Here is a 23,203-nt window from a genome sequence, read left to right as displayed (position 1 = left end):
TACACAGTGGGGGCATTATTGCCCTAAAAAGCGATAGATGGCAAATGTTTAAAAGCACTGGGACAGTTTTCTTTAAAGAAAAAAAAAAATCTTAGGCATAAGCCCAGGACTTCAAACAGTGTGGCTATTCTAACTGAAATGTGGCCGTCCCCACAGTACGACACACCACCAGCAGGGAGTTTAAGAAATGGACATCCATTTTGAACACCAATTTTCTCAAGGTGTTATTTTCTCTATTTTCAGCCTTGGCCAAAGGTTGGAATAACACTGGGGAGATGTAAAAAGAATATGGTGGCTGGGTCATGATCCCTCTCTTGGAAATTGATTTGATTGGTCTGGGGTGTGGCCTCTTTCCAGGTTATACTAATGTTCAGCCTCATTTGAGAATCAGTTTCTATCCTTCCCAGGTAAGTTAGTAGCTACTCCTCTTTCATTTCCCTTTGCAGTGAACGAGTGAAGAAACAGCCCATTGTTTAAATGAACTGTTGTCAGAAGCCATCAGCTCTGATGCCCGATGGATGGATGGAGGTGGACGGAAGTGAGGGAAGAGCACAAGTTCTTCCTGCTCCCATGCAACGATGATCCCATGACCCCACAGCATGAGTCTAAACCGACAGGACCTATAATGACAGGAGGCTAGAGGGACTGGGTGTGACGTGTTGCAAAGGAGGTGTCGATAAAGGGAAGTTCAGGAATGATTTCGTTTCGTTCACATAAGGGTAATAACAGACTAAACACGATAAACTTCAAAATACATTTTCATTTTTAATTTAAAAAATAAATAACAGCAAATCTGAACAAAATTTTTCTACCTCGATGCACATCTTCCTAATGGTCCATGTTTGAAACCCAAAGTTTACAAAATCCTGGCAACAGAGCCTTGACAAAGTCTGGATGAACAATTTACAAAATCTGACAAAAAGATGAGTTTTGGGGCAGCGTTTGTGGGAGATCAGCACTGGCTGGATTATAAGAATCAGCCTGAAATAATCAACTTAAAAGGAAAACTACCTTTTTCCTTTTGTAGGTTAGAACTGGAGGCTCCCCGCTCCACCCACCCGAAGAGGAACTTACCTTTGCCAACTAATTTTAAAATCCCACTCGGCCAACAGCATGTGCACCTAAAATCCACTGTATGGAAACTTCGTTGCCTTCAGACTCCCTTTCTCATTCACTTAGAATCAAAGAAAGCGAGGGCGCAAGGATTCTAAAAATCACATAGCCTTGGATATAGATGCTTCACATGAGAAAAATGAGGCCCAGGGACGGACTATAAATTGACTTGCCAAAAGGTCCATGGTCTTGACTGTCCCGTTTTGTGTTGATGGTGGGGTTTCCCCCTTTTCTCATTATACCCCACCAGCAAGAGGAAGGAAATTACAGCTATGAATAACCTTCTAAATGCCTGTTGCAGAAGGACAGCATGGACATAAGGGAAACTTCCGGGGCTCTGGAGGCAGTCTAGATTTGGATCTGAGGGTGTGACACGGTGTAGGACTCGGTCAAGTTTCATCCATCTATACTCCCAGGATTTGTGCACTTGACCATATGTATGTTAAGACATGCCTCAATTTTAAAGGGAGAAATCACCCCCTGATCTGGGGGCCAGTAGAGGGGAAGGCCTCCCACAGCATGGAAAAAGTTAACAAAGGTGATTGTTATCTCAAATTCCTCTTTATTTCTCGTTAGCCTTAGGGATCTGCAGGGTGACTGCATTTTTCATGGGTCTCCCTGACTGCAATTCTGGAATCCAGATGGGAGGTGGAAAAGGGGAGGCCCATGGCCCAGCAGCCTTACTGAGGGGTTCGCTCTCCCCTAATCCCACTCTCTTGCTAACCACACAGCACAATATAGTCTCTGCATACCAGGCTGTTCCCACTGGACACACTGAATTGCCATATCCTGCGGGTCTTGTATGGTGTCTGGATTTCAATAAAAGCTTAATAAATGTTGAATAAAGTGATTCTTAGGGGGAAAAAAATCTCAAAGGAAGACAAGTCACCAGAACAGAGAGAGAGAAAATAAGGGACTCAAAAAAAAAAAAAAAAGAATTCCATAAACTAATAATAACCACGCAGTTGTGACAGTTTGAGGACTACTTTCAATGCCTTTCAATATACTCCGGAGTTCTTAACAAAGAAAATAAAGACCAGTTCTTTCCTCATTTATTCCCGGACCCTTATCTCTCCCATATGTAAGGTAATCATAAGGCATTTCTTTGCAGTCTTCCTCTTTGACTTCAGGACATGATTTATCACCTTTTGTCAAACATGCCTCTGACCCAGTGGCTTCCCCCATGTTCCCTGTAATCTGGAATCCACACCATTACCTAGAATCCTTTCTATTCGGGCAGGAGAGACCCAGTATTTCCATTAAGGTGGAAGGGGGATCAGATGGAAAAATATGTTCTGTTAAAAAAGGGTAGGTATTCGTGCACTGGCGCATCCGACTTCCCCAGCCCCTGATCGAAGCCCACACCGCAGAACTCACTTGCACTGCTCTGAAGGGACATGCCTGCGGTTTGGCATTTTTGCGACCAGCTTACATCTTTCTATTTCCAAGGCCAGACTGAAAAATAGGGTCAGGGAGGCCTACAGATCCTCACTAGCCAGTGGGCGAGGCAACTTCAGAAGCTGCTCTGGGCTCCACAGAAGGCCCGTAGAACCTTTCCATTCCTTCTCATCGTTGCGTTCTCTCCATGAAAATCCTTTTTGGTTCTTATTAACATTTCTCCTTTAGTCATAAATAATTATGTAAGAGACTCCAAAAGATGTCATCTTTTTAAAACGGACTGTATGTGCTCAGTTAACTTGTACTCACTTTCCAAATGACCTCGGGGTGGGGGAGAAGATCAATAATGCTCGTAAGAGAATTCCAGATCTTACTCAGGCCGAGCAGAGGAAAGGAAAGACCACTTCATACCTACTGCTTCACACAGACAATCTCATTGAACCTTATCTGTGTGGAAGGTCCTCATCCCCATTTCGGAAGGCAAGCAGTTGAGGGAGTTTGCAAAGTTAACAGGTGACCCAGCTGGGATGGTTGGAGACCAAAAGGTTTACTTCAAAACCCGGCTTCTCTCTAGTTTATCCCCTTGAAGGTTGCCCTGAGTGGAAGTGGAGAGCGGCCCTTCCCTCACCACTTCTAAATCCACACTCTTACTGCTTGTGGGATGCTGGCCATGCCTCTGAGGTCTGTATGTCCCTGCCTCTATGAAGCACAAGTATGTCTCTTCTAAGAGGGGTGGTGTTGAAATACGTATACCAAGAAGCAGGCCAGCATATCCGGGTCTTTGGAGGTGAAATCTCTTTCTTTTCTCTACCTCAGGGCAGGGTGGGTGGGGAAGAGGACCGGGCCCAGTTACGGAAGGGACCCCAGTGAGCTTCCCCACATGCTGACCTAGGGGACCCACAAAAAGCTTTCTACTTTGCCATCTATGTCAAAGTAGTATAGAAACATCTGGGACATTTCCACTGTTGTCCCATCTAAAGGTAGGAATTCATCACGGAGTTCGTCAGGGTTGTCTTCTCGATCTAAGTGTTACCTGCGGATAGAGCCTCAATTAGCAAGCTGGGTTGTTAGTAAGAATCTGCAGGCAGATGTTCTGTGTTTAGCTTCAGTTTCCTTGTCTACAGAACGAGGGGGTTCTTTGTATGACCTTTAGTTGGGGCCCTTCTAGCTCAAAATGTCTCTAACTTTGTGGGGTTCGTGTAGGTGTATGTAATATCCCATCATCTGAATCAGCCCATTTCTTCTTCCGAAAGGACTACGGACTTAGTACCATGAACATGTAATCAAATTAATTCCACAATCACGAGGAATAAATAATCAAAGGGAGATATTGCACTATATTCTCCAGGGTAAAATCAGGTGGCAGAGATGGGCCGCTGAGCCAACCAAATGGGACCTGGAAGAGAAGCTGTTGAACCCGGGCTTCGAAGTCCCTTCTGTCCAGTGATGTGAGCTAAGAAGAGTTAAAAGAAAGAGCTTCAAGGGAGTCTGTAGCAGGAAGGAGTGACATGGTGTGGTGAGGGTTGGTTAGTTGAGAGTGTGAGGGACTCCCAGGAGGGTTCCTGTGCCACACGTCTGGGGTGGGGGAGGGGGGTGGCAGGAGCTCAGACCCCACAGTCGAGTCCATGGTTTTTCACCAATGATAGCTATTCATACGTGAAAGTTACCAATCTTCATTACAAAGATGTTCTTTTCCTTAAAGAAGACATAAGCAGACATCAGAAAGGTAGGATTATTTCAACTACTGAAGTACTCGAGGCGCGTCTTTTCCAATGTTATTCAAGACATGGTGTGTCCACGTGAGAAAATCAAGTCTCAAGCAGAGCTTTTCACAAGCAAAGCAAGAAATCCTTCCAAGGTACAGGTTCCTGGGGTTGCTCTGCGACCTCCACAGAAGAACGTAGCCAGGAGTCTGTAGGCTGCAGCAGCTCTGGGCTGGAGGCTGAATTTAATAATGGTGAGGGAGATCTCTCCTTTGAGAAAGACAGAGGACACGACCAATTCTGGAATTCATGCGGACTGGAGTGGGGGCGGTGCTTAGGCTTCACAGTAGCCTTTCAAAGAACCACCAGTTTGGAGGCAGCACAGCTGACCCCAGATCAGGAAGGGGGTCAGCAAGGAGCCCCGGGGAGCGAGGAAAGGGCCTCCTCTTAGGCGTCAGCTGTTCAAGGTGTTCAGAGTTCTGGAGACCTGGCAAGACCCTTAGTGGGATCCGGGCTCAGAAGCAAGGAAGCCAGATTTGCGGGCTTTGGGAGGAGGTGGAGGTGGGCATTGGGCTTCTCTGCGGACCGGCAGCGGAGGGGCAATCTGAGGGAACAGACACAATGAGAGTCAAATGAGTCCCATCTTTCCTCCTGACTTGGTTCTCCTCCACATTTCCGACACAGTGCTTTAGCTTCTAACTGATCTATCTATGCAGCCTTGGCCAGGAGAGAAGGGAAACAACACTCATTTAACTTCCCTTGTTCTCCTTGGGTTAATCAGAGATACCCCAAAATGTTATCTCCCCAACATCTGGGTTCTTGGTGTATCTACAGAAGGCACTCAATATTTGTTGAAGAATGCAGGACGAGGCCATTCCAGAATGACTGTCACTCATCCAGAAGGAGTACAGTCTTCACATGTGAACCAGAACTCACTGATTTCACTCACTTGTACCGAGGGTGAGGTACAGAGAAGAGCTCTACCTTTGATCTGACAAAAAGGTCTGCTTGCATTTCATTACTTCCCATTAGAAACTCCCTTATATGAGGCGCCTGGGTGGCTCAGTGGGTTAAAGCCTCTGCCTTCGGCTCAGGTCATGATCCCAGGGTTCTGGGATCGAGCCCCACATCGGGCTCTCTGCTCAACAGGGAGCCTGCTTCCTCCTCTCTCTCTGCCTGCTTCTCTGCCTGCTTGTGATCTCCGTCTGTCAAATAAATAAATAAAATCTTTAAAAAAAAAAAAAAAGAAACTCCCTTATATGTTTTATGGTTTCAGGCATGAGTCAAGAAGTGATTACAGTGACAAATCTATTGGGAAATGTCCCTAGCAAAAAGCTTGGAAAACCAACACTGTGCTCCCGGGAGCGGGGCGCTCTGACCCCAGTGCAGTTGTTCCCTACCTCTGCGGAGTTCCTCTGGCCACTCTCGTAGGGCTTGCTTTTTGGGGGAGGGGGAGGCGGGACAGTAGTAGTCATTAGCCCATCTGTCTGCAAAGACGGGGAGCCTAGAAACAATACAAAGTAGATGAAGGCAGAGAGAAGAATTCAAGGAATCTTAATAGAACCTCTGCTTGCCATTCTAACACCTAAACCAACCTGGCCAATCGAATGGCTAAGGCGATATTCTATAGTTTCTGTGGACAGAATGGAAACAGCCTCTCGGCCCTCAGGACAAATGTAGCACTGTTTACTCACCAGAAGGTTTCATGAAAAGTTCTGAAGTAAAAATCCCTTTTTTTTTTTTGCTTAGGATTTTTACTATTAAGCTGGAGATGAAGACATTTTCTAGAACTTAAGGTACGACTCTATCTTCTGATCTACCCCAATTACTTTGAAAAAATGTCTGTCACAAAGTAAGCAGTCATTAAAGACTGGTTAAATTTAACTGAGCTGTCTCAGTTTGATCACTTAAAGGATGCAATATCCACTTCCTCCAGGAAAACTTACTGCATTATCTCTCTAGCTCTTGGTTGACTCCCATGGCCCATGGGCATGATGACTTACCCCTCCATTCTTTGTACCAAGGGTACCTTCGAATTCTTCTCAGGCCTTGTGCATTGCTGATTCCCCAGGCCTGACTGTAAGCAGTATGTGGAACAGGCCTATTTCTTGTCCTTTTTTGGGACCCTTTCCAATACCAAGTACAGGCTACCTACCCAGTAGTTTTTAAGATATTTGCTTCCTGTCTGGTCCCCATCTGGCTCTACTTCATTATACCTTCATAAATGGAAAAGGAGTTTGAGACCCTCTGGGTCACTCTATAGAGAAGGGTAATGAGTCCTAGCAACTCAAAGACTCCTGGTCGGACTCTAATTTTGCTATACCCACCACCATGGAATGAGCCAGCTTTATAATAGCCTCATATACTGTGTGGCTGTTCCAGCTAAATATTGCCCAGATCCATATACATACTCTGTTCCCTACTAAAGCGAAGAGAAAGTATATGTCTGTATCTTTCTAAATCTCTCTCTCTCTCTGTGTATGTGTGTGTGTGTGTGTTTATATATATATATATATATATATATATAACTTACTGAGGGTCCTGGTAGCTTTAGGAGTGAGTGGAGGTGGGCTCAGGGGCGTCGACTGAGGAGGTGAAGAACCATGAAATGGCGTCAGCCGATTGTCCGACAACTGGAGACTCTTTGGTCTTTGTGCTTTTCGGGCTGGGCTCTGGTGGGGGGTGGGGCACAGCAAAACAGACTCCCGTGAGAAAGGCTAAGCTTGTCAATGGTCCCAACACCTTGCCTGCTGAGCACCGACTTGTCAGAGAGACCCACTCCAGGGGCCACTGTTGAGTTTCCCGCCCTGTCAGGTGGAGAGCCGGCGAAGGCCCTGACAGGGCGTCACTGAAGCAGACTTTCTTTCCTGGCTGGCCATAAGCCTGAGTCTGACCACAGTCAGACTGGGTTGTCTGAGTTGGAAAGGAGCCACCCCTGATTCTCAGGGAAGGCTGGTCTGGCCGCACTTAACAACATGATGTGGCTCATGGAAGAAGAAAAAGCACTTTTCTTTTTAAGTTAAAAGAAGAGAAATGACAATGCACTGACTCATGGAACATGGTGGTGAGAACCACAGCTCTGAGCATCAGCCCACAGTTTACATTGTGAGTACAAGATCTTGCACCACTACTGGTTCAGACACTCAAATTTGCCCTTTGTGCTTTTTTTTTTTTTTTTTTAGCACAGTGTAAGATCAAATGCTGTCACAGGCTGCCAGGTCCTGAGGAAGCACGGCCGGCCGGACTTCCGCCTGGTGACTCAGGGCTCTGCGGCGAGTGGCAAGTGGCTGCAAGGACAGCACTAGCGAACCTCTGGCCCTTGTTTGCTTGCCACACCCGCCCCCTCAACCCTGACCCCCTGTTGCTGGGTTTTGTTTTTTTTTTTTACCATCAGATCAGGTTCTGACGCTTTCTCTGCAATGACCTGGGACTTGCTGAGGCTCCAGTCTTTTCGCTTGAACTTGCTGATCCGGTTCTCACTGTCCTCTTTGAGGGGCAGATCTTCAACTCTGGCACCTGATGAAGCCCTGCGCTCCAGAAGTGGCTCCAGCACTGACCTACCAGCCAAGAACAAGGACAGGATCACAGAACACTGACCACTGGGCAGTCAGAATGTACTCCCACAAGACAGGGGTTGGGACTTCTCAACCCCATCTTGACCTGTGACTCCCCTCTCAGGTTCTAAATCTGAATCTCTAACTGCTAATTAGACATCCTGAGGTATCCATGAAACGAGACCATCCAAGTATGAAAGGAAAATCTCTGAACGTGTATCTCCTCGCAGGAAGAGAAAGGTTTACTACATCTACAGGCAAAGATAGAATTCATACAGTAAAAGATGAATAAGCAGCTTCAGACACTGGAGAAGAGCACATGACCCAGAGACAGCCTGCGTTCAGATCCTACCTCTACTACTTCATGGGTGATCTTGGGCAGAAAATCTTTTCATACCTCAACTTCCTTATTGTGAAATGGGGACAATAAGTAAAATCTTTCTTTTTAAAAAGATTTTATTTATTTGACAGACAGAGATCACACGCAGGCAGGGAGGCAGGCAGAGAGAGAGAGAGGAGGAAGCAGGCTCCCCACAGAGCAGAGAGCCTGACGTGGGACTTGATCCCAGGACCCTGAGATCATGACCTGAGCCGAAGGCTCACCCACTGAGCCAGCCAGGCACCCAATAAAGAAATAAAATCTTAAAAAAAAAAGAAGACACAACATGACACAAAAGTCTATAACTCCTAAGCACAAGGACGTGTAAGACAAACCCAAAGGGAAATTCTACAAACCAACTGCCTGTAATCTTCAAAAAGGTCAATGCAATGAAGGACAATGCAATGAAGGAAAGGCCAAACTACTTAGATTAGAGAAGAATAAAGGGGTGTGGCCCAAGCAGCACGTGACCCCAACGGGGTTCTGTACGAGAAATTGCTCCGTATGAGATATATAGTGGGACAACTGACAAAACTGGAATCCGGGGTAGAGTCTGCAGTGTTGCATCAACACCAAATCTCCGAACGGACAGGCTGCAGGCAGGATGCAGGGATGGAAGACAGGCGTGTGCCCTTACAGCACAAAGCACACAGCCTCCTCTCAAACCGTGGAGCGGGGCTGCTGGAGGACAGGCAGAGAGGGAGTGACTGCAGCAAAATGTAACTGAGGAGGATTAAAAAAGATACGAGACCTTTATGGTGGGTATTGCTTAGAGCTTCTGAATGGGTATTCAGTGAGCCCTGGTTTGATTAAAAATTTAGAGTTTTGCTCCATAAAAACAGAAGCTTAGAGAGATGAATAGGCAGAGGACAGAGGATTATTAGGGCAGTGAGATTATTCTGGATGATACTGCAATGGTGAATACTTGTCACCATACATCTGTTCAAACCCACAGAACGTACAACAGCAAGAGGGGACTCAATCGTCAACTACGGGCTCCGGGCAATGGTCATGCGCTAACGTGAGTCCATCAGTGGTAATGAAGGCACCGCTCTGCTGTATGTTCTTTATCGTGCTATGAATTCAAAACTGCTCTAAAAAAGATAAAGTCCACATAGCAAACACATGCACGTACACACACAAAAGCTGTGGCATGAAGTAAGACAACATAAAAACACAGATGGGTTCTTAGTATTTTAAATAAATAAATAAATAAATAAATAAATAAATAAAAGCTTCTGGATGCCTGGGTGGCTCAGTCAGTTAAGCATCTGCCTTCAGTTCAGGTCATGATCCCAGGGTCCTGGGACAGAGTACCATGGGGCTCCCTGCTTGGCGGGGAGCTTACCTCTTACCTTACCTGCTTACCTCTTCCACTCCCCCTGCTTGTGCTCTCTCTCTGATACTCTCTTACACAGTCTCTCTAATAAGTAAGTAAAATCTTAAAAAATAATAATAATAAAGATAAAACAGAAGAGTCTATTTGGCAGAAAGCATCCTTAGTGAGCTAAAACTATCTGCTGGACATATGTTAGATGGCAAATATTTTTGATATATAAGAAACTTTTACAAATAAACAAAAGAACGAGTAGTTCAATTTTTTAAAATAGTCAAAGGATAAATAGGTATTTCATGAAATGGAAATCCAAGTAAGTTTAAAAAGTTAGTGTTAAAAGTTATTAAATATTCAAATATTAAGCTATTTGGAGGGGGCAAAGCCTTTTTTACATTTTATTATGGAAAATTTCAAACGTGTAAAAAAGTGAAGAGAATGCCCATGTGTGTACCACTCAGTGTCAATAATGGTAACTCACGGCCAGTCTGCTTCCTTATGTACACCTAAGTCACATTCCTCGCCCCTCACTGGATCACTTGGCAGCGATCAGATGTTATATCATCTCATTCATAAATATTTCAGTGTTTACCTCAGTGAGGCAAGGACTCACTTCAAAACATAACTACGCTCCCATCATAAGTCCTACAAAAAGAAATAACTCCTTCATTTCACTGAACATCCAGTGCTTACATTTCCTGATGTCTTATAAATCGTTTGGAAGTGGCTTGTTTGAGTCAAGATCTGAACTGGATTCATTCACTGTTTGGTTGATATGCTTCTTAAACCATTTTAAGCTTTTAATGTGCATGGTCCCCCTCTCTGCAAAGCGTGGGTGCCTTGCTCCGTGAAGGTGAGGGGAAAAAGTCCCAGGGAAGTCTGACCGAGGCTGAGCCCATGCAGTCACACTGGGAAATGCCTATAGATAGTGTTTTTTTGTTTTTTCATTTCAAATTATTCTCTCCTTTCCTATTGCTTTTTAAAAGACTGCACGTATGGGCTTTTAATTTTTTTATATTTATCTTTCTTTCTTTCTTTTTGTTTAGAGAGAGAGAGCATGTGAAGGGTAGGGAGGGATAGAGGGAGAGCGAGTGAAAGACACTTTTTTCCCTAATATTTAATTTATTTATTTGAGAGAGAGAGAGCATGCAAGCGGGGGTTGGGGGGGGAGGGAGACACAGACTCCCTGCTGAGCAGGAGCCTGATTGGGTACTCAGTCCCAGGATGTGGGGATCATGACCTGAGCTGAAGGAAGATGCTTCACCGACTGAGCTACCCAGGCACCCAAGGGAGAGAGAGAATCTTAAGCAAGATTCCTTGCTTAGCATAGAGCCCAACGCAGGGCTTGATCTCACGACACAGGGATCATGACCTGAGCCGAAATCAAGAAGACTGGACGCTTAACTCACTGAGCCACCCAGACGCCCCTCTAGTATTTTTCAATTGTTAATATATTTATGGGGAAGCCACTCGCTATTATTTATCTTAAATCTGTACTGGTTAAAGAAACATCATAGAACCAAATTCTCAGAAAGACTAATTATTCTTAATTTTTTAAAAAGATTTTATTTTTTAAAGTAATCTCTACACCCAACATGGGGCTCAAACTCACAGCCCTGAGATCAAGAGTTGCACACTCCTCTGCCTGAGCCAGCCGGGTACCCCAAGACTCTAATTATTTTTAAAACCAAATAAGCCAAATCAGACAAACAAACAAGATCACCTCAAACAGTAATTGGTCAGGGAGAAAGAAAACAACCACCCCAGATTCTATGGAATCAATTATGACTTTGCCTCGGAGACTACAAATGAAGGCTGTGGGTCACCAGGTTGCCTGTCAAAGATGTGAGTTTCACTAGGGCCTAATTAGGAATCAAACTGAACTATAGTGACTACAATGTGATTCCCCCAGGGTCGTGTCATTTTTTTCTTATAATGATTACTTCAGTGATTTTCCTGAAATACCAAAGATTAGTTTTTTTCTAAACAATTTTGTTCTGGGGCCCCAACTTTGCTGGTGTTCTACTTAGTTGGCCTTCTGGTTTCTCTTAACACAAAGAGCTGTGTTTTAAAAAGTAATTCTCTTTCTGTGCCTTGGTCTACCATTTGCCAGATAGGATGGATATGTTCTGCTTCCCTCTGATAAAGAACTGGCCCTTAACCGATGGCACCCCTAATGATCATCATGAAAGTATTCATGAATATTGTGACATGACACTGGGAATGGGAGGCTCGGGGTCATTAGTTGGTAATCAGTTTCAGATGCCTTAAAGAAACATCTTAAATAACGTTAGGAAATAGTATCAATGGCTTCTTACTCACTGAGGAAATTTGGGCAAGGTCAATAACCCACCTTGCCGGGGTCGCGGTATGAAGAGGGCCTCGCTCACCAGTTCTCTGCTTACTGCCCTGTCAGCAATCATGGTGCCCTAATGCTCAACAGCTGTGTCAAACCTTTTCTTTTTTTGAATGAGACCACTGATTTAAGAAGAGTCTTACTGAACAGAACTTTTATGCTTTCCATAGAGTAGGTAGGATCTCTTAATAAAGAAAGAAAAAACAGTATTTATTCTTAATAAAGAAATAAAAAATAAAAAGAGAAAAATAAGTGAACTAAGGACTATCTAATATTAATTATGCTAAGGATTAAAAATAGTGCAAATACCCAGTCCTCCTATTGCACGTGGCACTGCATATTGTGGACTGTTTGACATCAGAACTGTAATGAATTTCGTCCTCTGACTACAGAATGTATGCTTCTAGAAAATATATCCTATACCTGGTCTTAACCAAAAGAGCTCAAGAAAGGATATGAGAATGTATCCTAAATAACTGGAAAGCTATCTGTACACATACGCTCAGTACAATTCTTAACAATAAAACTGCATTTTATATTGAGAGAAGCTAAATGATTTCATATGAAATTCATAATGAACTTTGATGATTACCTGTCCAGAAATAATGACACGGCTTAAATATTCGATAGTAAGAGAAGGCTTAATTATGGCACATTCGTAGGATGCAATGGTATAAATAGCCATCAAAAATGATAATTAGGGCACCTGGGTGGCTCAGTCGGTTAAGTGTCAACTTGATTTCAGCTTAGGTCATGATCGCAGGGGCGTGAGACAGAGACCCGCACAGGGCTCTGCACTCGGTGGGAAGTCTGCTTGAGGATTCTCTCTCTCCCTCTGTCCCTCCCCTGCTCACACATGCCCTCTCTCTAAAGAAAAAAAAATATTCATCATGTATATTAAATTAAACAGCAGGTCACAAAATGGTACCTACGACACTTTTCCAATTCTATAAAATGTATATATGCTTTTCTTATTCTATAACTAAACCTTAACAGTGGTTACTTCTGAGTGATGTGATAAGTATCTTTCTTTTAAGCTTCTAGTACTTTGAAAAATTTCTACGTGTACACAGATTAAGTATATATTAGCAAAATACTGTTTTCAAACAGTATCTTTAAACAGAACACAACTACAAATTCAGTCTTTCAAAATATCTTAAATTTGAACACATGAGAAGGCAGCCCATGTTTTTGGCAAAAAAGGTTCGACATAAAAAAGCCATCAGTCCTCCCAAAGTTAGTCCAGAAGTTTCACATGATCCCAGTAAAAATAGCAGTAAGATTCCAGACAAGTGAATCCACAAGTGAGCAATGAGTAAAAGTAGCCAGATAAATTCTGAAAAGGATAACTAAGAAAGAAAAGCCTTTAAAATCTACAGTAGTTAAAAGCCACAGAGCACTAGTGCATGAACACCCAGGGAGATCAAAGAAATGGTGGGGCGCAGAGAGTCTGCAAATAGATTATAGACATACAGGAACTTGATTTTATAATGAGGCTGACATTTCAAATCAGTAGAGAAAAGATGGTTTGCTCACTAAATGTTACAGGGAAAACTGAGTAGTTATGTGGCTAAAAAAAAAAGTTGACTTTATACCTCACATTTTATACTCATAAATTTCAAAGAATCAGATTTAGTGGTGAATAGTGAAACTCTAAAATTAGTTATTTGCAGCCTTAGAGTAGGGAAGGCCTTTAATCATAATATAAAATCCAGAAGTCATGAAATACAGCATTAATTTATTGGACTGCATTTAAAAAAATCAGCAGAACTAAATAAAAAATGAGAAGCAAAGTCAAAAGACAGAGGAGAAACTGGAGGATGTATTTCAACTAATATTACAGACAGAGCAAATGCAGCAGAAACAGGTACCCAAAATACTTCACCATAATTTGCAGAACATAAAATACAAACAGCTACTAAAGAATGCAAAGAAGCTCAGATTCACACAAAACAAGAGAAATAAAACCAAACCAAAATGAAACCCTATACCACGAAAATACTCTCCACCTATCAGATTGGCGAAAATTAAAAAGGCTGATAATGCACAATTTGGGGTGTGCGGGTGACGAGGAACCCTTCTATGTTGCTGACAGGACTCTAAATTGGTATAATGTCTACAGAAGTCAGTCTAGGAATAATTTCGAAAACTGCAACTATAAATGTTTGACAAAGCAATTTCACTTCTGGAATTTTCCTCATATGGATATACTTGTATATTTACAGAACACGTTGTTTTTAAGCTTCTGTCCTGCCACCCTGCTGTGACAGCTAAAGGCTGACGTCAACTAAACATCCACCAATAGGCAACCGTGGAACGTGTCAGGGCGTGGCCATATCACAAGATGTCTGCAGCTCAAAGGAAAGAGGAGGCTCTTGACATTCTGAAGTGGAATGATTTTCAAGACATAGTAAGTTAAAAAAGCAAGCTAAAGAATTATTACGTTTCCATTCATACAAAAAAGAAAGTGTGAGGAAGAATACATATTTAGGTATTGCTTGCATATGCATGAAGAGCTGTTGGAAAGGCACCAAGAACCTGAAGGCTAACATCGTTTGCCTCCACAGAGGGGTGCTGGTAAGGTAGGAGTCAAGGACCAATAATGGGTCATTTTTCATGAGTGATGTCTTTTGTATCTCGGAATTTTGTATCATGTAATTATATTACCTATTTACAGAATAAGTATAAATTTTAAAATTACTTTTGAAAATCAATTCAGATAAAAAAAATCAGACGTGAGAGGGTGGGTGACAGGATGTGACAGGATGATGGGGGATTATGATCCCATCTGTCCTAACTATTATTATTATGTAAATCATGATATTCCTCATGAGGAAGACAATGAGAATGATCCAGAGAATAAGCATCACATATTCTGAATCACTGCCCTTATGAGGGTGATGTGTCCACATGAATCAAGGCTCCTTTGGTGACACAAGGCAAAGGGTAGTGAGGAGACAACCTGCCCTCCCCTCTTCCCAGCAATTAAAAATTGAACCCTTACCCATCAGATCCTGGTCTGGAAGGAGCATTATCGGATGAGTTAGAAGAGGTGGAAATGACCGAGGAAGTCACTGAGGTGATGGACAATCTCCGCAGCGTGGATGACATGATGTAGGGTAGTACGATAGATCCCGTGCGGCTCTGCTTCCTCTCAGTCAAGGTGGGCGGCTGAAGGACACACAGTATCTCACGGTGAGCTGGCCTGGGACTTGGCCCATACACTGGCTCACGCCTCCTCCACTTGTGGCCAGTGCTGTTTGTACTGGCAGGTACCCACTGCTGCCTCACTTGTTAAATACTGCAACTCCTACTGTTCTTAATTATGAACACAGCTAGGTTAAGCCTACCTTGTTAAGACTAGAGAAAAATTCCCCCTAATTTGCAGCCAGTCACATAAGAGAGGAAAAGCAAGCTGTTCATCACCCCCAACAGAATTGCAAAACCCTCGGTCTGCTTCTCCACTTTAGTTTCTTTCAGCCACTAAAAAACCCAGAATGCTGGCTGAATAGAAAGCTTTAGATTCAAACTATAGACCTGATGCTTAAGAAGTGAATGGTAAATCTTAAGAAGTAAAGGAACAGCGATCTACCTTCATTAGACATGTCTCCACAAGACTGCCCCAGTAGGCCACCGTACCAAATCTACATGGAAACACTGGCCTGGATCTCATAAAAACCAGTCATTAGGTGAACATCACAGTCTTTCCATCAGAAACTGTGTAGAGACAAATGTTCCTTGGACAAAGCTCTTAACTGGCAGTAGGTCAGGAGGTTAGACATGCCTGAGGACCTGGTTAGAAGCAATGATCATAAAGATACTCCGGAGGCAAAGGGAGTGAAGATGGAGGTGTGGGATGCGGGGCAGGAGGACATGAAAGGAAATTCAGGGCTTTGGTCCAAAGAAAGAATTTGAAAACCAGGGATTCAAGAGTGAGACAGCTAGAAAGCAAGGTGAACTCCTATTAAAAAGAGCAGAAATGGGGCACCTGGAGGGGTGCAGTCAGTTCAGCATCTGACCCTTGGTTTTGGCTCAGGTCACGCCCTTAGGGTCATGGACCCCAGCCCTGTCTCACGCTTTGCACTCAGTGGGGAGTCTGCTTCTCTTGCTCTCCTCCCTCTCCCTCTGCCTCTCCCTCTGCCTCTCCCCATGCGTGCACACATGTGTGTGTGCTCTCTCTCAAATAAATAAGTCTTAAAAAAAAAAAAAAAAAGAAAAAGAAAAATGAAAAATGAAGCTAGATCCAAACATTCAATCCACTGTTGGAGAGAAAGGGTTACTTTTTATTAACGTGGGCATATTTTATGCCCAATGTGGCTCGAACTCATGACCCCAAAATCAAGAGTTGCATGCTCTTACAACTGAGCCAGCCAGGCGCCAGAGAGAAAAGGTCATGGAGCGCACGCACCAACCCATCCAACCTCTCAGGAAAGAGACAACCGTCACTGGGAGAAATGTGTTGGAACTGTTAGAAAAAATGATGAAATCAGCTATACATGCATTGTGAAACGCACTTCACCGCCATTCTTTCTCCCCTTCAAAGGTGTCAATGGTGGAAACTTCTTATCAAAATGAAAAATAAAGACTAGGAAAAACACAGAACTGGGCCAGACAGGACAGGAATAACCAGGTCTGGGAGCAGGAACGCCCCAGCTGCTAGTAGAGTAGCACGCACGCACTGAGGGCCCAGAGCAGCGGCCTCAGCACATCCCCACCCTGGCTCCCCAGAGCATGTAAGAAAGGCCAACCCTCAGGCCACCAGACTTCCTATCGGCAACTCTGGAGCTGGGGCCCAGCAATCTGTGTTTTCACAAACCTTCCAGATGGTTTGGATAGTCACTCAAGTCCAAGAACCCCTATGCAGCATATCAGCGTCAGAAGGTCACCAAAAGCGCGCCATGTCCTCTCCTCCCAGCCCCCAGCATTTCCATGCCCTGCCTCTGTTATTCTGACTCATGAAAAACTCAATATAAAAAAAAGTCAAAGAGACTGAAAAAGCCAACCGTCCACTTAGAGCCTACCAGGGTTATAACACCGTAGAGCTTCTCCACTTTCTCCTTGAGTTCCCGGAAACAAGAAGACAAGCGGTCATGAAGCGGCTTTAGCTGCTCTGTGAGCTTCTCCCCGTGGATGCGGATCCCTTCCGTCAACAGAGGCATCTGGAGAAAAGGGTGTGGCAGGAAGGAAATACGGTTTAGGAAGAGGGATCCTTCAGATGTGGAGGCTGGGGAAGGATGGGTGGGGGAGACAGATAAACTGGCAGACACAGCACATACCACGTGAGAATGCTACTTCTCCGTGAGGGGCGGGGGCACTGGACGCCATTGGGTCAAGGACACAGAGAAATACACAGGCGCAAGCAGGCCCTAAACAGGGGAAGCGCTGCCAGCCAAGACCTGAGCCCGGGGGCTTCTCTGTGGCTGAGCAGTTGCTAGTTTTAAAGCTGAGGCTGAATTGGACGGCTGCCTTTTGTCCCACTGTTCACTGAAATAGCGAGAGAGAGAGAGAGAGAGAGAGACCGAGGCCAACATGTCTCGGCTGGATCCGATTTGGGGACTCAAGTCTCTTCTCTAGGAAGGTCCCTCTTGGCATGCAGAGTCCAACAGAATGCTATTCCCAGGGTCACTCGGCCAAACAATGAGACAGACTGTGATTCCAAAGGTTACAAAACAGAACAAAACAAAACACCCTAAAAGTGGGCTTGTGGATTTAAGCCCTAAGGAATATGCTGGCGTTGGGCCGCGGAAGCCTGTCTGGCCGCACCCCTCCCAGGACGCCCACCTGCAGCGCTATCAGTCGCTTCAGCAGCTCAATCTTCTCCTGGTCTTCGGGATGCTCCTGCAAGTACTTTTCTGTAAAAAAAGCCTAAAAGGGGAGCACATGCGAGTGTTAATTAGAACACGTTCCTATCTGTGTACTGACCCTTGAGGGAGGAGAGGGGAGCCTGAAAGGGTGAAAAATGTATTCTGTTCCCTCTGCTAAACCTGGAACGACTAAGTGAATACTCACCCCTTTCCTGGACAGCCCTTATGCCACCGTGAACAATTCTAAAGGTCTGTGCTATTTTGTGGTCTTTCTGGAACCGTGCAATGCCTAATCACAGTACCTTCTCCACAACCACCACACACACACACACACACACACACACACCCCAAACCAATTAACTCATGACATTCAGTGAAGTAACTTTCTCAAAGGACTAAGGCCACTGACAGTACTAAAGGTTATTTATTAGATTAAGTGTACAGATATTATAATAAGGAAAAAGCAAAAAATCAGCAGGCTGTATATGGACAAGTTTTCCTGCTCTATCATCTGTTATAGGCTGTATCACATTTTTTTCCTGTATTAAGTAAAGATGGCTTTCTTATTACTCATTTATCCAAAAGGCTGTTTTGAGGACAACATGAGATATTGATGTGAAAATGTTTTATAAATGTATTTTTAAAAGATTTATTTATTCATTTCAAAGCCAGGGAGTGAGCGTGTGTGGGGGGAGGGGCAGAGGGAGAGGGAGAAGCAGGCTCAGCAGGGAGCCCAACATAGGGCTCAGGGCTCAGTCCCAGGACCCTGGAATCACAACCTGAGCCAAAGGCAGATGTTTAACCTACGGAGCCACCCAGGTGTCCGACTGAGTATATTTGAAGTCCTTATAGAAAGGGGAAGTTCAGACACAGGGAGAACACACTGTGAAGAGGTACAAGGAGAACACGGTCTATAAGTCTAGGAATATGCGCCAAAGGTTGCAGCAACCCCTTGGAAATTGGGAGAGAGGCAGGACCAGATCCTTCCTCACAGCCCACTGAGGAAATCAACCCTGCTGACACCTGGATTTCAGGCCCCTGGGCTCCGGGACTGTGAGGCAATCTATTTCCACTGTTTTCAGCTACCCTGTGTGTTCCTTTGTTCTGGAAGCCCCAGTGAATGAACACGAGGAGGGACACGAATACATGCGGGCCTGCGGGCCGAGTTTCACAAACAGGAAGCAGGACAGCACATCTGGACAGCGCTTCCTCCGGCCAGATTGAGGGTTAGAGAGAAATGAGGGGAAAAGTCCTATGCGTAAACCTCCATCTGCCATTACCTTCTAAATATAAGCAGTTTAAATCTTCAAAAGTTAAAAAATGTTTTTGATGTAAAATAAAATGCACTGAAATTCCCAAAACATTGGTTTAGTCAAGAAACTGAGGAGCCAAGTGCTCTGAAATTCAATTTTTTTAGGAGGGTCCTGCCTTGTAACGGAAAGAGGCTGATGAATTACAGCAACCAGTTCTTGGGTTCCTGTCACTCGGGCCATGATTTTTAATTTTTTAAAGATTTTACTTATTTATTTGACAGAGATCACAAGTAGGCAGAGAGGCTGGCAGAGAGAGAGCGGGGGAAGCAGGCTCCCTGCTGAGCAGAGAGCCTGATGCGGGACTCAATTCCAGGACCCTGGGATCATGACCTGAGCCGAAGGCAGAGGTTTTAACCAACTGAGCCACCCGGCTGGGCCATGATTTATTTTATTTTATTTTTTAAGATTTTATTTATTTATTTGAGAGAGAGAGACAGTGAGAGAGAGCATGAGCGAGGAGAAGGTCAGAGGAGAAGCAGACTCCCCATGCAGCTGGGAGCCCGATGCGGGACTCGATTCCGGGACTCCAGGATCATGACCTGAGCCGAAGGCAGTCGTCCAACCAACTGAGCCACCCAGGCGTCCCTGGGCCATGATTTAAAGACAGGTCACCGATATAGGTAGGTGATGATGAATTCCCCAATTAATTGCACTGGGGAACATTGGTGATCAATGAGTTTACCTTTCTCTTATGTTTAGAAATACACAAACTCATACATGTTAATTAAAAGTAAAAACTACTGGGGTACCTGGGTGGCTCAGTGGGTTAAAGCCTCTGCCTTCGGCTTAGGCATGATCTCAGAGTCCTGGGATTGAGCCCCGCATCGCATCGGGCTCTCTGCTCAGCAGGGAGCCTGCTTCCTCCTCTCTCTCCCTGTCTCTCTGCCTACTTGTGATCTCTGTCAAATAAATAAATAAAATCTTAAAAAAAAAAGTAAAAACTACTATTTTAAGCTAAAGGTCTTGAGATTTATTAGTTTACATACCCTACTTTCAGTAAGACAACAATGACATTGGGAAACCTTCATATGAAATTACATACTATTCACAGATATTGACATATCTGAATTTGAGTTAAGGGGTATTCTGTAAAAAAAATAAAGAAAGAAAGAAAGAAAAAGAGAAAGAAAAAATACACTTGGAAAAACACACGAAAACTAGTACGAGATAGCTTAGATTATATGAAAAAACACACACCAAAATTATTACAATGCAAAAAAGTATTATATTCTGGAGCCTAGTTTTGCACTGAATTTTGTGATGACACTGGAGATTATTACTGACACTTGGCATGGGCATATTAGACGTGACCTCCAGTGGACTCCTTGCCCAGGCGCTGAGGGTCATAAGCCTGAAGAAGGTACAATGGTTGTTGGAAAAATGGTTACAGCAGCAGTCACAGAGCACTGGGTGCCCTGCTCAGTTGTGTTTGGCTCCAAGAGAAGAGGAGGGAGAAGAAAACCCATCCTCAGCAAGGCTCAGCTAAATGGCAAGCTTTCCGTGATGGCCCCTCCACAAATAATGCTTTCCTCAGCTACCAGCCACCCCTGTGTGCTAGGTACTTTCCTCAGTTTTTTCAGGTATGAAGCCTGGCGCTCAGAGAGGTGAAGTATCTCACACAAGGGCACACAGCGGCCAGTGGGAAGCAGGAATGGGTCGCTGGCGTGGCTGATTCTAGTGCCCCTGGTCTTCTTGGGCCTTGGTGTACAAATGGGAATAAGAGAATCGGCCCATTGAATGTGCACTCACCCCTCCTGCCCACCTCCTTCACTTTCACTCTCTCCAGGCTACCCCACAGGGTGCAGCAGCCAAATGTTGATTTAGATTCAGCAAGAAGACTCCAAAATTACTTAGCCACTGAAAACAGCTGAACAATGAAAACTCCTGCCTCAATTAACTGCACTTAACTGAATTTTACCTACTGTATACATTACTTCCATTTTATTTTTATTTTTTTAAAGGTTTTATTTTTCTAAAACCTTTAAATAAACCTTATTTATTTGAGAGATAGAGAAAGAGAAGGAGGGAGACCACAGAGGGAGAGTGAGTGAGAGGGAAAAGCTCACTCCCTGCTCAGCAGGGAACCCGATCAATCCCAGGACGCGGTGATCACGGCCTGAGCTGAAGGCAGACACTTCAATGGCTGAGCCACCCAGGTGCCCCCCCCCATTACCTCCATTTTAAATGATGCTACATCCAAATCCTAAGCAATGGATTCACATCTGGTGAGCACTCTTTTCCTGTTTTTCCAGAAGAAAAGATATGACACTTTGTTGAACTAATGTCACTGTGCAGCCAGGGCCAGCATTTGTCCAAACAACCTACAGCGCACCACGTAGGGGTGGGCGTTTCTAGAAGCTCATTTTAACTAGAGTGCAGCTTGGCCTCTCCTAGACGCTGCTTCACCTCCGGAGCACCCTCAGTTCTGGGCCCACCTGTAGGCTCTCCACCTCTCAGGGGAGAAAGGAAGTGGGAGAGGGAATAGCGGGTAAACCAACCAGATGAGGTATATGAGACTGATCTCTCAGTGACTCCTTACCGGGCTGTGACCTGACCCTGTCTGGGCTGCTGAGGGTCTCTAGGAGGTGTGAGGTCAAGGACACGCTTTTCATTAACTTCATTTGCCCATTTATAAAGGGGGCAGAGTGAAAAAATGTCTCAGAGAAGCTATTAACAAATGAAATCACTGGCGAGGCATGGAGACACACAGGATTCACCTTTTCATAGTTGGAGTAGCCCCCCATGACAGCCGGGTCTACGATGCCACTGAGCAGCATGGAGAGGGGATGCACAGAGAGGGCTCGGTCCCAGGCATGCTGCTGAACACAGTTGCTGATCTTCTCATTGGTGAGCTCCATGGTTTCTATGGCATTCTCCAGGGGACTGATTTCCTCCTGCGACAGAGGACAAGGAAGAGGAAGGGCATTTTGTGAGCTCACAGGAAAGACGGAAAGAAAATTATAAGCATTCCCTTTTAAAAGGTATAAAATTCTCACCAAGCTATAAAAGAGTGAAGTTTTGCTTGTCAAGGTTATATTTATTTGGATACCATACTTACTGAAAATTGTTTTGCTAAGTTGCAAAATAAGCGACTTAAAATCTCCTTAGGAAGTACAAGGGTGACCCCAAAATTACACCTCTTACAGTGATTCTTTCTTGGTACCAAGGGTCTATAGAAATTTTGAAAAAAAAAAAAAAATTGGAGCTGTTGTAATGATGATTTTTAGGCAGAGCTTCCTCGGAGATTTTTTAGAAGCTCAATGACAAGAGAGCAACAGGTTATCTGATCCCAGATAGTTCTGCAGCTCCCAGAATGTTTCTTGGCAAGAGGCCTGATGCTTCTTCCATGAGAAATGGGAAATGGTTTTGGAAGCCATACATTCATTCAGACCATACATAAGTCACCTTAGTATGGGTTCTATGGTTCAAAGAAGTCAGAAATAAGAGGATGTACTAGAATATTCAAGTTGAATTCTGGATGAAAATAAAAGAAGATTCAATACAGATTCAGAAAAGAGTGACTCCTGTGGGAACGTCTTCAAAGCCAGGTTTCAAGAAAAATCGCCTTCTTCATTTTACCCATTGCCAGCCAGCATGACTGCCTACTGCAGCCTTGATGCCAAAAGTCTCTGTCCAAGAAAATCATACTCCTACTTGAAAAGTAACAACTTATTACTAGTGGTATGGAACACATCAGATTTCAGTTCAGATCTGTTCAAGACCTATTTCTTTAAAGTGTGTTACCTGCCAAGTACTGTGCTATGCTCCACAGTCACAAAAGTGACTAGGATATAATTCGTGGTTGGGAGGAGCCTACGGTTTTATAGTGGGGTCTCAAGACACATAAGCACAGGAGCAACTTGTTAGAAATAAGCCCAGGTTGCAGCGAGGCACAGGGAAAGGTCATCTAACTCTCCTTGGGAGCTTCAGACATGGCTTCCAGGTGAAGCTGTTACTAAAATGAATTTCGATGGGAGGTAGTTAGGTTGAGAAGTAGCATTTCGGGCAAAAAAAATGCCCCACTGTCATGGAGGGTTGAAATAACATGGAATGAGTTTAGTTCTAGAAGATTCCATAGGAAATGGGGTGGCAGAACTGAGTCACAAGGATTTTGTATGAACCTGCTAAGGAATAAGGGCTTTATGCTCTGGGTACTGGGGAGCCACGGCAAGGTTCTAAGCATAAGAAGATGGTCATTTTTCCACTGTGAAACTCTCTGTGGAACTGTGAGGAAAACAGGCCTGTGAAGG

General features: G+C 44.3%; 1 protein-coding gene across 4 annotated transcripts in view; it reads right to left on the bottom strand.

The window, feature by feature from the left end:
* Positions 1-745: 745 nt before the first annotated feature.
* DOCK5 (dedicator of cytokinesis 5) overlaps positions 746-23,203 on the bottom strand; it is a 210,854-nt gene continuing 188,396 nt past the window's right edge. The window contains exons 45-52 of one of the 4 annotated variants that reach the window (XM_004763249.2): positions 21,671-21,847; positions 17,618-17,701; positions 16,858-16,995; positions 14,841-15,007; positions 7,603-7,771; positions 6,748-6,886; positions 5,615-5,718; positions 746-4,818 (exon numbers count right to left, since the gene is read on the bottom strand). In XM_004763249.2, coding sequence (XP_004763306.1) covers positions 4,714-4,818; positions 5,615-5,718; positions 6,748-6,886; positions 7,603-7,771; positions 14,841-15,007; positions 16,858-16,995; positions 17,618-17,701; positions 21,671-21,847 — 1,083 coding nt within the window. In that variant the 3' untranslated portion in view covers positions 746-4,713. Of the gene's footprint in view, positions 4,819-5,614; positions 5,719-6,747; positions 6,887-7,602; positions 7,772-14,840; positions 15,008-16,857; positions 16,996-17,617; positions 17,702-21,126; positions 21,194-21,670; positions 21,848-23,203 lie in introns of those variants that run through there. The other 3 variants (XM_045069498.1, XR_006603519.1, XM_045069499.1) reach the window with 3 other exon arrangements.

The sequence above is a fragment of the Mustela putorius genome, unplaced genomic scaffold (genome assembly GCF_011764305.1).
Source record: "Mustela putorius furo isolate JIRA1106 unplaced genomic scaffold, ASM1176430v1.1 tig00003937_pilon_pilon_pilon, whole genome shotgun sequence".
In the NCBI taxonomy this organism is placed as follows: domain Eukaryota; kingdom Metazoa; phylum Chordata; class Mammalia; order Carnivora; family Mustelidae; genus Mustela; species Mustela putorius.
The sequence above is the reverse complement of the archived record's forward strand: the minus strand, read 5'-3'. Positions and strand labels throughout refer to the sequence as shown.